The sequence below is a fragment of the Solenopsis invicta genome, chromosome 1 (assembly GCF_016802725.1).
Source record: "Solenopsis invicta isolate M01_SB chromosome 1, UNIL_Sinv_3.0, whole genome shotgun sequence".
NCBI lineage: Eukaryota > Metazoa > Arthropoda > Insecta > Hymenoptera > Formicidae > Solenopsis > Solenopsis invicta.
The window spans coordinates 4,860,767-4,876,642 of record NC_052664.1 but is presented as its reverse complement, the minus strand read 5'-3'; the positions used below and the strand labels follow the sequence as shown (position 1 = coordinate 4,876,642).

The 15,876-nt window shown below is 28.0% G+C and overlaps 1 protein-coding gene across 3 annotated transcripts; it reads left to right on the top strand.

The window, feature by feature from the left end:
- Positions 1 to 3,721: 3,721 nt before the first annotated feature.
- Positions 3,722 to 15,391, top strand: LOC105205061 (FAD synthase). Of its 3 annotated transcripts, none has more exons than XM_039448177.1 (9): positions 3,722 to 3,831; positions 4,047 to 4,371; positions 4,475 to 4,569; positions 5,782 to 5,905; positions 12,302 to 12,558; positions 13,180 to 13,322; positions 13,526 to 13,729; positions 13,802 to 13,990; positions 15,010 to 15,391. In XM_039448177.1, the coding sequence occupies exons 2-9, from the start codon at positions 4,263 to 4,265 to the stop codon at positions 15,260 to 15,262; spliced, it is 1,374 nt and encodes a 457-aa protein (XP_039304111.1). In that variant the 5' UTR covers positions 3,722 to 3,831; positions 4,047 to 4,262; the 3' UTR covers positions 15,263 to 15,391. The 3 variants fall into 3 exon arrangements, with proteins under 3 accessions (XP_039304111.1, XP_039304104.1, XP_039304115.1); XM_039448170.1 differs by having other exon boundaries at positions 3,750 to 3,961; XM_039448181.1 differs by lacking the exons at positions 3,722 to 3,831; positions 4,047 to 4,371; positions 4,475 to 4,569 and adding an exon at positions 5,394 to 5,559.
- The last annotated feature ends 485 nt before the right edge of the window (positions 15,392 to 15,876 follow it).

The window sequence follows — 15,876 nt, the reverse complement described above, 5'->3', positions numbered from 1 at the left end:
AGTGCAGTCTAGTGCAGGGCACGTATTATGCATTTGTTCGGAATCGATTCCGATCGGAATTATTCCGTTTTCCCTAGAAAACACAATAGAAATTTAGGGGAAAACGGAATAATTCCGATCGGAATCGATTCCGAACAAATGCGTAATACGTACCCAGGAATAGAAAACAAGCCTATAGATATATATTTGAAAGTTAGTGAAAACAAGAAGGAACGTTCCAGTGCAGTCTAGTGCAGGAATAGAAAACAAGCCTATACATATAATAGATGATATGCGCAATATATATCTTCATCTAATTTGTTAAAATAAAAATTTATTTTCATTGTTTAAATTGATTCGTCCTATTCTACTAACATTTAATTTTCATCTACTTTAGTTATATTGATAAAAATATTCATAGTAAAATATTTATGTATTATCTTTATCGTTTATCTTAATTTATTATGTAATTTATTCTGAATCTGAGATATTTATGTTACTATTTCTCAGCGTTATTTGCTAAACACACCCAATGTTTGAGAGTGCGTTCAGATTCCATAAACCACTAGGGAGCTTTTCATTAGCTCCGCCCATTTACCCAGTCACCCAGAGATCACTCACCGGGTGGAGAATCTGAACGCAGCCTAGGCTGATGGCAGAGAACAAGACGTAAATGACGTGAGTGACGTAACGTGACGTTGAGTAAGGCAAAAAAAGCCGTAAGGACGTAAGACGTGTTGAAGTTGGTTTATAATAGCCGTAACCGTAAGAAATTGACCAATCATAGTTGATGTATAAAAGAATAATTGACTATGATTGGTGAATTTTTTACGGTAACGGCTATTATAAACCAACCCTTACGTTGAATGTCTCTTTATTAAGTACGCGAAGAGACGAGGTGAGTAATATTAAAATATTATCTTAATGGGTTATAACTAAATATTATCAGACTATAGTCAGACATAAGTGCTTACATCTCGCTTTCTGCCATCAGCTTTAAGGGAGAATTCACACCTTGGCGGAAAAGCAGAAAGCAGAGAGCCAATCAGAACTCGCGCTGGTAGTAAACAGGTACAGTCTGTAGCAGAATTTTGAAACTATATACTACCAGCGCAAGTTTTAATTGGCACTCTGCTTTCTGCTTTCTGCTTTTCCGCCAAGGTGTGAATCCCCGCTAATAGGCTTTCTACAATAAGCTATTAAGGGCCTCGCACATGAAATGCATAACAGGGGGCCTATTCTCGAAAAATATCGCATACAAAAATATACGAAAATACTATAGTATACGTTACATATATTATAGAGTTCCCTAGTATTTTCGTATGCGATATTTTTCGAGAATAGGCCCCCAGAGCATAAGCGTAGCATAAGGCTTCTGGACCAATGGGAATCTTATGTAAATCAATATGGTGACTTTATGCTGGATGCTCATTGGTCCATCGGTCTTATGTTGTGCTTATGTTATGTTATGCATTTTATGTGCGAGGCCCTTTAGTGAAAACAAGAAGAAACGTTCCAGTGCAGTCTAGTGCAGGAAACAAGCCTATGGACACTCTCGTCCGGGTAAAGGACCTTGCACATGGAATGCATAACGTAACATAAGCAGAACATAAGACCGATGGACCAATGAGCATCCAGCATAAAGTCGCCATATTGATTTACATAAGATTCCCATTGGTCCAGAGGCTCTGTGCTACGCTTATGCTCTTTGACTATATAAATTGGACTGCTAGTACCCCTCCACTTTCCTATGTTTTCGTGTAAGAAAGATCTGCAACGCTTCCATCTCCTAAGTGGCAGAAATGTGAAACAAAAAAGCGAGACAGCAATAGTAGAAAATCAGAAAAGAAAGAGACGGAATACAATATATCGCTTTGAATTTATACGTTCACTCCAAAATGTGCGATTATATTTCTGTAAAATAAGAATTAATTTTACTAAATTAAAAGAAAATAAATATAAAATATACACATTTTATTATTAAAGACATATTTTAAAAAATTATATAATTTATATATATATATATATATATATATATATATATATATATATATATATGTGTATATAAAATAATAAAATATATAAAGCAAAAAATAGAAAGTAATTAAAAATAAAAACAAATAAGTGATGTCATATAAATAAAAGAAAGCCTCATTAGAGAACCGTCATTTTCGGGTAATAAAGTGTACAGTATAAATTATTACCCGCTGAAAATAACAGTTTTAATTAAATTACGTTTTATGAAGTCTTTGCGTTCATTCAACGTAATTATTTTACCTTCATAAGCTAATTTAACGTTCAAATAATACGTAATAATTAATTTTATTATTACGTATTTGTGATTCTCTAATATTTCTAGATCTTTAATATGTGTGTCAAAGTTAATAAATAATGTATCTAATCGTAGATTTCTTAATGTTTCTTGAATCATTGTAGGAATTATATTTCTCATTTTTAATTTATTTTTTAATTTAAAAAAATTAAAAAGTTTAGGTTACAATGCAATTAACTAATAACTTACCCAAAAAATGGTACAGGAATGTGTTTCTCCTTTACACTTTTATATTTGGTTGATTTACAACCATTTATAAAACAATATAGTACTATTGTATTATATCACTCAATCGCACAAATGTTTATTACTGTCGCGTATAAAAGCCACACACCACACCATATGTTATTTTATACTGGAAATCGTCGCTTAGGAGATGATGGCGCTGTAGATGTTTCTTACATAAAGTCACTAGATTAATAAAGTACCGCAATTCATAAGACTCAATGTATAAGGATTTGGAGCCAAAATGGCGTCGGAAAGTGTAAAGAGTGCACACTTTCATAATGTATGTATCTACACATTAAGTGCAATTATTTACCGTGAGACACCGTGAGATGCGTTAGATCTGTTGTGTTATTGTTGTACTCTGAGAAATTAAACGTTTAAAAACATGCCTAATTTCGAATAAATTAAAACCTTTAGACTCTATTAAAGTGTTTTTAAATAATTGTCGTACAGACTTTGTGCCATCATGCCACAATATTGTTGTTAAACTTATCAAAACATTTATTATAGGACGCATCCATTTTACCTTCAAAAAAATATATTAATATTAACACATATAGAATACGCATATATAATATTAACGCATATTGAACACATATAGTAGTAAAAGAGTTGCAATAAAGTCATATGTGAATAAGAACCATTGTAAACAAAATTAATTTATATAGTTTATGATTTTCTTTCTTATTTAAATACATTTATACACATATGCACGTTTTAAATGTGCCGCATGTTGGAGCCAAAATGGCGGAATGATTGCGGTACTTTATAAATCTAGTGACTTTATTCTTACAGCCTAAAAGAGCCAATGATCTGTTTAATCTAAGAGTACAAAAATATTTATAAAATATTTTAATAAATTTTTAAAATAAATATTGTATATCATCTAGGTAACTAATTTTATTATAAAAAATTATTAAATATACTTTTTACAATTCTATTTATTATAAGATTTTATTAGTGTTTTAAAAAATAAAATAATTAAACTTTACTTACGCTAGGTATCTTAGGTTATATCCCTATGAGTAGCGTTTACAAGTGGTCCGAAACGTTTATTGTCGTCAAGCGCCTTAAGCATGCTAACGAATCGGACCGATCATGAGCGTCGTGAGTACAGTGAGCGCTGTGAGCGTGAATCGGACCGCAGCCTAGCAGTCCATATTTATATAGTCAAAGCTTATGCTCTGTTTTGCATTTCATGTGCGAGGCCCTTAAAAGATTTTGTTTCTGAACACACCCCAGCTAAAGCCTGTTGAGCCTTTGTCGCGGCCTTCAGCAGCTTTTACATTAATGTAAAATACAAGAATATAAGAAAAATAGGTAGCATGTGAATAATTAATAACATATACTTGGTATCTTTATTTCGTGTGATAAGCAGGAATTAATAACATATACTAAATGTTGCTTTGCATTGAAACCCAAGTAAATGGTTGATTATTCTCTGATTTAACATAACTTAAAACTAGGTTAATTACAAATTTTAATTTTTAATAATTATTTTTTATAGGCCCAATAACCATGGTCGCTGTTTAAATCTTTATATTTGGACAAAAAGAAATAAAATAATCATTTTTTTAATTTAAAATTTTTTGATTAGATTAAAATCTAAATACTGGTAAAAAATTAATAATTGTATAATGTTTTATATAATACAAGAAAAAGATTATATTAGGTGTGCGTAGTTATATTTTACATATAAATAAAAACTTTTAATTTTATAATAATGAGTTTCCATCAGTGTTTTATTCATACCCATATTATAAGAAATCATATGTGTGTTTTATCAAGATGCTACATAAAAAGTGTAAAACATCCTACAGCAGGAATTATTGGTTGGTATATATATTATACTATATATGAATATTTAAAGCAAGTATTGGGTGTTTAAATGCTTACCTGTTATGTAATAATAAATATGGATTTTTAAATTTTTAGTTATTGGAGATGAAATATTGAAAGCTCAAGTAAAAGATACCAATTCTTACTACATGTGTAATTTATTATATAAATGTGGTATTAAAGTAAAAAAGGTAAGCAAATAATATGATAAATACTCGGGTAACCAAACATGTCTGAACAAAATTGTGCAGTAAATCTATAATTACACAGGTCTGCGACTAAAAAGCTGTTTGATTATTCTCATCTAATTTCCATGTATTTTGGTATGCTGAAAATGAAAAAAATATTGAAAAAAATCCTGGACGTCAGAATTTGCCACAAAATGCAAAATTCTCCTTTTAGTAAATTTTTCTCAATTTTTGATATTTTTTTGATTTTAGGGTTATTCAAATTTCAAATTTAAAATTACTATTAATTAATTTACATCAGTGCATTCCAAATATACAATGCCAAAAAAATGTAACTTTCAAAGAAAAGAACTTTCAGAGCTAATGAAACCAGCATCAACATGTTACAAGCTGGACGCGCGGGTTCTGATTCAACTTTTTTCTTGGTTTTCGCCTGTTCATATTTGGATTTTTGCACATAATTTTATAATGATATAATTGAAATTAATTTCATAAATCTATTTTTATTTGTTTTGAGGTATTGCCTTATTTAACACAGTTACCTACATTGTCAGAAAACGTGATGTCCTATAACAAAATAGAGATCATTTTCAGATTCAGCACATCCTAAAACATAAAGATTACGTTGAATAACCAAAACAGCTCTTGAAAAAATTTTTTTGCAGATTTGTGTTATTTATATATATTGAATATATATATATATATATATATATATATATATATATATATATATGTATTTATGTATGATGTATGTATATGTACACACACACACACACACACACACACACACACACACACACACAAATTGTGTGTGTGTGTGTGTGTGTGTGTGTGTGTATAGTAGTTTAATACTAGACTGGCAAGATAAAGTGAGACAATAACAACAAAGTTATTTCATCTTTAAAATGCCAGCATTGGATGCAGGATTATTATAACAAAATTTACAACATAAATTTTAATGATGACAATTTCAGACCCCAAAATAAGTCATTAGTAAGTTATTACTCAAAATTGTCATAGTGTGAAAACAATTTGCTAATAAATGTGGAGTTATTAAAGATGTTAAAGTTCTGATAGTAACACATTCTATGATTGTGAGCAATATACCAATAACAATACAGACATGTTACTATCTGGGTTTACATACTTGATATTTTATGTATTTTATATAATATGTAGAATTATTTATTTAATAATACTGAGCAATCTTCACAGATTTCTGTCATAAGTGATAATGTTGAAGAAATTTCAAAAGAAATTAAAGATGCTTCCAGCAAATATACTTACGTTATAACATCTGGTGGAATTGGACCAACACATGATGATGTTACATATACAGGTAAATATTATATAAGAGAAGATGGATGTTTCTCTGTCCATGTTAGCCTGTAAAGCTATTTATTGGATATTTGGAAAAATAAAAATATGTAAATTAAGCAGTACTAAAATTTTTCAAAAAAGCTTGAGTGTAATAAAGTACAAAACAACATTTAAGAAAGGTCAATAAAATAAGCTTTTTTTAAATAAAAAATTAATTATTTATTTGTAATTATAATGAATTGTCTGCTGTATGTTTCGACTTTATTTAGTCATATACAGAGTGATTATTAATGACTGTTTCCACGTTTCCATAGGAACATGATTTACCGACAGATACGTATTTCTAACATATTATATTAGAAATTACAAATGCGTGCTCCTATAGTAAAAAGTAGGAACAGTCATTAATAATCACCCTGTATATATATATATATATATATATATATATATATATATATATATATATATCATCAGCCAAGTTTAATTAATATATAAAGTTACTAACAATACATCTTTTAAAAGATAAAGAAAAAATAGAAAGTACCTAGTTGCATTAAAGATTAATCACAATTGATATGCGTAATATATCATAAATATAACCCAGCAAACACAGTTATATAATAGCAATGTTGATGCAATAAACTTAAAGGTTACACGCAATATAGCAGGTCTGTTACATGTAACGTCCATGTTATAATTTCTCACTCATAGAACATCATGGTTACATTATATCAATGTAACACGTAACAGAGGGAAAACATTGCTGTTATGTAATAGCAAAATTGCAATTATATACCAATAATCTAGTTTGTCACTGTTACATTGATGCAATGTAGCTATTATGTAAAGCTTTAGTGTTGTTATATTGTTGCAATGATGCTATTTTATCAATCTCACTTAACCTAATTTGCTTCTTGCACATCTTAATCCCAGAAAAGTTTTTGAATTCTAAGTAAAAGCAAGTCAAACAATTCGTTTGCTTTTACAGAGAATTAATCCAAAGATCTTATCTGTGATAAGAATATGCATTACATTAAAACATTATTTCTAGGAAATTATGTTTTAACAAGGAAAAAAAATTATAAAGTTTTTATAATTTATTACTTCATTAAGAGGATGCTATAGTGACCGAAGAACTTCTTCGACGTCGGCATTGCAGATTATTTTTCGAGAGAGACCAGGCTATCGCTCTTTGTCCAACGCATAGATCTGTCTTTGTTTTTTGATTATTTCGCCATCTGCGAAAAGACCTATCAACTACAGCCACTGCTCTTCTTGCCATCGTTTACGTGCGCTAAACGAAAGTTGAACACGTACAGCTGTTCACCTATTAAACTTTTTTGTTAGGTTGTTGACTGAAACGATATACAGTCAGTGTTGTTTGTTAGAGTTTTCTGAAGTCCGCCCTGGTCTCATTTTATACATACGAGCTACAGAACGTCAGTAAATAACAAAAATTAACCTTGGTTGACAGATTCACGAGTCGAAAATAAATGAATTTTTAACTTTTTGATCAATTTTCTCATAAAATTTACCAGAGCAGACTTTGTTTTGGTGCGTACTTTTATTTTGCAAAAAGATTTTGTGATCTGTAAAGCCAATTCGAAAATTAATGAACACTGTAATGGTCGGTAATTCCCGTCAGTATAGCATCCTCTTAATTCTTCATGGAAGCACATAATAATAAATATGACTGCAAAAGTGAGTTGTTTCTAGATAGAGACTAGTTTTATGATGGTTTTTATTAAGAATCTCTAATGAGGAAATCAAGCCATAAAGATTATAGTATTTTCATAAGTATATATTTCAAACAGTATATACCAAATATAAATGAGTTTTAGTAATTCTAGTATTAAACAAATCTTTATCCACATTAAAAATTTTTGAATTTGTTTAGTTTTCTTAATTATAGCATTAACAGCTTTATTTAAATTTCACATTTTTGTTTTACGCTTTAGCCTATGTGAGTCAAAATTTTAATAAAAAGCGTATTCAACAAAAGAAAGGTACTTGACTCATTGTCTTATGATTATAAACTTGGTTATTTATAAAATCTTATACACAGACAATCAGAAAACTAGTTATAGCCACGACAAGAATGGTAAAGACTCACATTTGCAAAAGCAAAATTTGCTCTTACTTAAAAAGTGATATCTTAAACTTAAGAAAGGCAGAAAGATAAAAACAAATTTATTTACAAGTATTTGGTTTTATAAATATCTTGCAATTTATGTGTTTTTGCACAGAACATATTATTTTATTGTAAAAACACTTTGAAATCTGTTACGTTACAAAAAAGTGAATTAATTTCACAATATACTAAAATATATTTCTAAGCACATGGAAACCGATAGTACATGTATTATACATTAGTTACAACATAAATAATAATCATAACGATAGCTAAAGGGCATTTGACCATGGAATCTGAATGCATTCAAAGCTCTGCTGCTTATTTTGTAAAAATAGTTTGTTGCATGCTAATGCAGCTAACGCGTTTGGCTGTGTTTTGTATGAATTTTTTGAAAGTTGTTGACACATGTTTTTAAACTAATTCTATACGAAAAACACGACCTTCGCGTTATATATTATACATATAGCTGCGATAAACAAAGTTTACAAAATAATGGCTATAACCTCTACGAGCAAAGCTTTAAGTGCATTTAATTTGATTTCATAGCCGAATGCTTTCCAGCAATCATTCTCTCTGATATTTTATAGTCTCTCGATCTTCTAGATAAATTAAATCTACCTTAGCAGTCATATTTAATCACTATTCAAATGGGGAATCCGAACGTATCACGAAATTTCGGATCGTCGTACATTGGATAAGTCGAATGTCAAATGTGAATCGCGTGTTGCAAAATGGCGCTACTAAAAGCTATTCAAAATTTGAATATAATTTCAATGTAATAGTTATCTCTGATGCAATATAAATTTTATATAATGACAATGTAGATAAAATATAAAATCTGTTATATAAGTTTTGTTATGTTGCTGTTATTTCATTATTACAAGAAAATAAAACAATGTAACAGTTGCATGAAATAGTTATATTGTACCCCAATAACATTTTAAATTGCCTTTACATGATTGTGAAATAACATTTGTTACCTCATGTGTTACTCCAATGCAATGTTGCAGCTATATTCTGTGTTTGCTGGGAATGTATTATTTAAAAACCGAGATGGTGGTAAATCTAAAAAAGAGTATTAAATGAAATAAAATTCTTCAAAACTGTTTTTTGTTTAAAAGTAAAAAAAAATGCCATAAAAAAAGTTTTATAACTATTGATTTGTGAATAATTTTTAGCTACCTTTTCTTTTTGCTTTTTACATAAAACTTAAGCAAAGAGACTAAAATTATAATATAAAAATACAAAAATGTAAAAAATATAAAAGTTAATTAGTTGATTTTTTTAATATTAACTTTTTAATAATATCCATATGAGATAAACGACGTTATAATAGAATATTGGTGCTCAATAATAGGGGAGACTGGGGTAATTTGTTGGACGGGATAATTCAATAAATGGAAACATCTTTTTATGGGTACATATTAAAAATTTACTTTAAATACTGTAAACACGTCCTAATGTAACAATGTTGCTAATAAAGTTTTGTTGGTAACAGTGTTATATTGAAGTCATAGTAGTGAAAAATATGTGTTTTGCGACAGTCGACTGATAGTCAGAATTCCTTCGAAATTTAAATAAGATAAATAAGGTTCTTTTTGAAAACTTTGAATGTATCGTGTTCAGTTGAATGTATTTGAAACATTTCGTGTTTACTTCTTGCTGTGTCATGTCTATTTTTGTTAATCATACGTAATAATGCGCACAGTTGATGTTGGGGCTATTCTTAAACTGAACACCGGGGTTATTCTTTAATACTGATTGCAGCGCCTATGAGTAACTTTAACCTACGTTGGCTACGTTACGATCGTTTACGTTACGCAGAGTTAAGCATTGAGGAACTGAAGTTTTTCATTTACTTCAATATAAAATTAAAAAAAGTTGAAAACTTTAAAAAGTAGAATAGGTTAAAGGGTTTTTGAGGTCGTTGAAACTAAATCTTATGTCAAAAGTATAAAATTCAAAATGACCGATCCAATATGGCATCCAGATACATTAAAATTTTTATTATTTTTTGTCAAAATGAGTAAATTTGAAGAATTCATGTCATCTCAAATCACTTGTTTGCGTGATACCTTACGCATCAATTTGATGTATTATTTCTCACTGGGCGTAGAGAAAACTTTAAATTTCATACTTTTGACATGAGATTTATTTTTAGCGACTCCAAAAATCTTTTATTTTTTTAAATTTTATTTTTTTACATTTTCAACTATTTTTAATTTCACATTATACGAAATAAGTATTTGGACGCCATATTGGATCGGCTATTTTGAATTTCATACATTTGACATAAGATTTAGTTTTAGCGACCCCAAAAACCTCCTAACATATTTTACTTTTTAAAATTTTTAACTTATTACACCCAATATGTTAAAGAACGATGGCCCTTTAGGGCTGAAATTTGCCCATAACGGGGAACCTGTGAATTTGGTATATTTTTATGTTTTTGGGTCTGCTGAATTCGAATATAAAATTTAAAATTGTCCAAAGTGCAGGGAACTTTATGAAAATACAATATTTCTGCACAAAAACCTAGTTTTGCGATGTTTTCTAATAGTAATTTTGAACTCAAAGACCTTTTTTTTTATAAATTTCTTTAAAAATGCATCTTTTAAATCACTATATCACTAAATCACTATATACTTTATAATTATGCATACACACATATTCATATACATATATATATATATACATATATATATATACATATATATGTATATATACATATATATATATATATATATATGTTTGTATATACATAGATACATACAGGGTATCCTATTGCATTTTTATTTTCTTTTTTTATATTCTTCTTCTATATTCTTTTTTTATATTTTTTTATATTTTATATTTTTTAAAACATTTATATATTTTTTATATATTTTTATTATAATTTATTTTCTTTCTTTTTTTGTGCGTGCGCATGCATGCGAATATATGATATGGTGATTTAAAAGACTCATTTTTAAAGAAATTCATAAAAAAAGAGATCTTTGAGTTCAAAATTACTATTAGAAAACATGTATCGCAAAACTAGGTTTTTGTGTAGAAATATCGTATTTTTATAAAGTTTCCTGCACTTTGGACAATTTTAAATTTTATATTCGAATTCAGCAGACCCAAAAACATAAAAATATACCAAATTCACAGGTTCCCCGTCATGGGCAAATTTCGGCCCTAAAGTGCCATCGTTCTTTATCCCTTACCTTTAAGGAGTAGTTTTCACCCTTCAGAGTGGACCATTGCCGATAAAAAAAATACGTGTCTAATATTTTTTGAAGTTCTACACATATGCAAAGTTTTATTAAAATTGGTGACACTTCCGTAGGTTTACTTGTCAGTAATATTGTGTATTTTAGTACATAGAATATGAATATAAATAAAAAATTATTGCTCTTAAGCAGGTAAAATTATGAAGCGTTAAAGAATAACACTTATAGGGTTAGGAAATCTGTCACATTGATGGCATAAAAGGACATGCGAACGTGTATGTTTACATTTTTTTGTATACCTATATCCTTTTTTTAAATAAAAGAAAGTTTTAACAACAGCTTTTTTACAATCTTTCAACTTAAAACACAAATTTCAGGATATTCCCGGATTAATTACGAATTACCCCGGGCTTGGGGCTATTTGTAATTTTTGGCATTGGTCGACATTTTTATATGTACTTCAAAGCAAGTACATTTCCATGTTTTATCTATATCCGCATTGTGAAGAGGAAGGTTTAACCTTTCAAACCTCTCATGTTTTTTTTTTAATGAATATAAGACTCAAGAGACAAACGAAAAAAAAGTCTACCGAATAGCCCCACTCTCCCTATTTCTTATGTGATTTTATATTTTATATATTTTTTTAACTGCGTCCTATCACTTTGACCTTAAAAAGCAATTCTTAAGTTGAATTAAAATAGTAATATATCACAATAATCAATTGATAATCAATTTAATAATACTGATGCTGACACAAGTATTATTTACAGTATTTCGGGAAAGAAGGATCTTATTGGCACTCTTTTGTCATAAAAGATATTTGTTACCATTAGTATTATTAAATTGATTATCAATTTATTGTTATGATATTATTATTATTGTTATGGTTTAACTTAAAAATTACGTTTCAAGACTAAAAGTAATGGCACACAATTTGAAATATTAGAAAATGTATATAAAATCACAAGAAATTACTGACTCACAATAAGATTCTACTATGATCGTTTGTTACTCTTATCTAATTTTGAAAATTATGCCAATAATTATAGTTTTTTATAATCTATAGGTCTTGCTAAAGCTTTTAATGATCAGCTGCACTATCATCCTAAATTGGTAGATATAATAAAACATTATTCTGGAATTGATGATGCATCATCTCCTGTTTATAAAATGGCACAGATTCCTCAGAAAGCATCTCTAAAGTTTGGTTTAAATACAGGCACAAGCAAACCAAATATTTATCCGTACATTGTATTAGGAAACGTATATGTGTTTCCCGGTTCACCTGTATTTCTTGAGAAAGCTTTTCAAAATTTATATGAGGTAAGTACTTTAATGCGAATTTATTTTTATTAGTTTTTTAAAAATTAATTTATATAGCACTGAAATTTTTCAGAAATATTTCAAAAATATTTCAACTAAACAGTAAAATATTTTATAAAAAATACGAAATATTTGTAACTTTTTTGAAATAGTTCAGAAATAATAAAATTCCACAATACTTGCTCTTGAAACTTTGTAGGAAAGTTGTTGAATAGTTATTGAAGAAATCTGTAACTTTTTTGAAATTTATTGAAATTCTCAGAATATAATAAATTTAATTATTTCTGAAATGCTTAAACTTTATTTTTTAATAAATTAAAAATGTTTGTGCACGCGCGCGTGTTGCGTATACTTTAAAATGATAATTTATTATATTTGGAAAAATGCAAATACTAAGAAGTTAAATATAAGAAATTAATAATAAAAATTGTGTATAAAATATATACTTAGTATTTTTATTGTGTGTTTTTATTTAGTATTTGCAACTTGATTAATTTATGTTATAAAAATTCTTTCAGAATAGTTGCATATAAAATGTAAAATCTTTCAAATCTTTCTAAAAAAATTTTTTGCAATAGTTAGTGTTGTATAAACAAGCTGTACTATTATACTTTATTTCAGGAATTACTTTCTGCAAACAAAAGATTTATAAAGGAAGAGGTATTTATTGATGCTAGAGAAGATTTATTTGCAAATGCTTTATCAACTGTAGTAAAAGAATTTCCTAATGTTTCTTTTGGTTCTTATCCGGTGAGCGATTGCAGGTAATGCAGAGTTTAAAAATTATTGTAAATAAGTCACATATATTTAAGTTTTATTTTTATTTACTGATTAATATTAAATATAAGTATCAAAAATACGTATTTTTTGTAAATTTAAATCTAAATGTTTTAATAATACTTTTATTAAATTATTTACAAAAATTGATAATTAACAAAGAATAATCGCAAAGTATACATGTGTGTAGGTATTTTAAATCATTTGTAACTATAGAAAGTGATAATAAGAATGATACTGAAAGAGCGAAACAAAGATTTTACGAACTAAATCCTGCAAATATCTTCGTAAATTTTGATCGGACACCACACATGGATTGTATTATTAAGTATAATAATTTTTTACAAAATTTCTCACATCGAACAATTTATGAGCAATCTCTTGAAAAACTTAGGTAAGGAAGATACATTTTAATATTTTAGTATTAACATTACATCACTATTAATTTTCTATAATTTTTATTTAGACAATTTTACCAGAATCCTGAACGTGTTTTAATACATATCGATGGTAGTATAGAATCCAGCATTGTTATTCATCTCGCTTACATATGTAAAACACAATTGCATTTTGATAATAAATTGCAAGTGATTAACTTCAAGAAGAAAGAGGTGCTGGTAGACATAGAAGAATTCATCAAGGAAATGGTTGACAAGTAATAAAGAATTATCTATTGCTCAAATTAAAATCTAAAAAATATAATCTATTGATGTTCACTATCGCTCAAAACAATTTGTTTGCTTATTTTCTCTTACATCTTAAAATTACTTATTATTAAAAAATTACTTATCTCAGTAAAAAAATTATAGAGAAGAGAAGCTTATAAAAATGCATTTTTAAGAGCTAAGATTGACTAAATCTCTGTTTTTTAGTTTTGTCTACGATTTCATATCTCAGTTACATAAAATTGAAATTCGATATTTTTTAAATATTTTTTTACTTTGAAACGCTGTAATTTGAAAAAACATCACAAAAAATTAACAAAAAATATTTTAAAATAAACTTTTTAAGTTTTAAAATGCTCTTTAAAAAGAAAACTACAATAATTTCTTGCAAAAATATTGAACTTTTTGTATTCTTGTGAAAATTCATTTCATAACATTTATTTTTTAACTTTTAAACTAATTTATGGAAAAAACAGAAAAGAAATATGATAATGTGCTATTCAATTACATACATTTTTTTAAATTCCATGTATTTTTGTATATTTTTCGTGAAATGCGAGAAATATCAAACATGCTAAAATTTTTGAGCGATATTGTATAAATATATATACAATATATATATATATGTATATATATATATATATATATGTATGTATATATATATATATATATATATATATATATATATATGTATATATATATGTATATATGTATATATGTATATATATTGTTATATATGTACATATATATGTGTGTGTGAATATACATGCGTATATATACAGGCTGATTATTAATGACTGTTTCCATGTTTTACCATAGGAGCATGATTTACCGACGGATACGTATTTCTAACATTATTATATTAGAAATTACAAATGCGTACTCTTATGATAAAACGTAAGGACAACCATTATTGAACACCCTGTATATTCATACATAAATGTATATTATGTAATAACTGTTACAATATTTATAGTAAATAAAAATTAAATTGTATGTACTTTTTTAGGTATAATTTAATAGTTCATACCGTGGAAACTATAGCTGATAATAAAACAAATACAACCATCCAACCACATTTACGGCCTATATTATTACTAGGAAAGATCGAGAAAAGTAGCGAAAATAAAATTAACTCTAATTATAATAGCATAGGTAATATGAATCAATTACAAATCGATAATCCCTTGCGCAACTGGACAAAATGTGATGTATGGACTTTTGCTTCATCGCTGTATATACCGTATAAATTGGTTGCTTGAAGAAAAGTAATAAAAATATGTTACATCTTCAATACTGTAATTATAACCGGCATATAATCTGCTTTTATATACACTTTTTTATACCTTATATTATATAGTATGAATATTAGACGTAATAAAAAAAATAACTGGAAAAATTATGATAATGTAACAGAAACATATAAGACAGAGTTCTTGTAATATTTAACAGCATACACGATATAAAAAGATTGATTGCGTTGTGCGCCATTAATCATATTAATGCCATTGTTAAGTTACATCGCAATTCAAACTCTAAATTTCAGAAATCTGAAAATATTTCTGGCCAAATATTGTTTAATATTCCTAAGGACGAACGCGACGCGACGCACGCGCACAAAAGCAACTTTGTATTGTCTGTGTGCGGTTTTCAATATGTTCGCTTAACCATTCGAGCAGTGAAACTGGAATGTACATGGAAGAGAAAGGTACCAGAGGGATGGGAGGAGTGTAGGGTGAGACTGAGGTATCTTTCAAGAGTGGGGGCGAACTACAAGCTCGTATTACACATTTTTCAGTTGAAGAAAGCCGACTGGCTGAAGAGAGAACATCCTCACTGTCTTCTTTTGTTCCTCCACTATCCCCATTCCATTCTT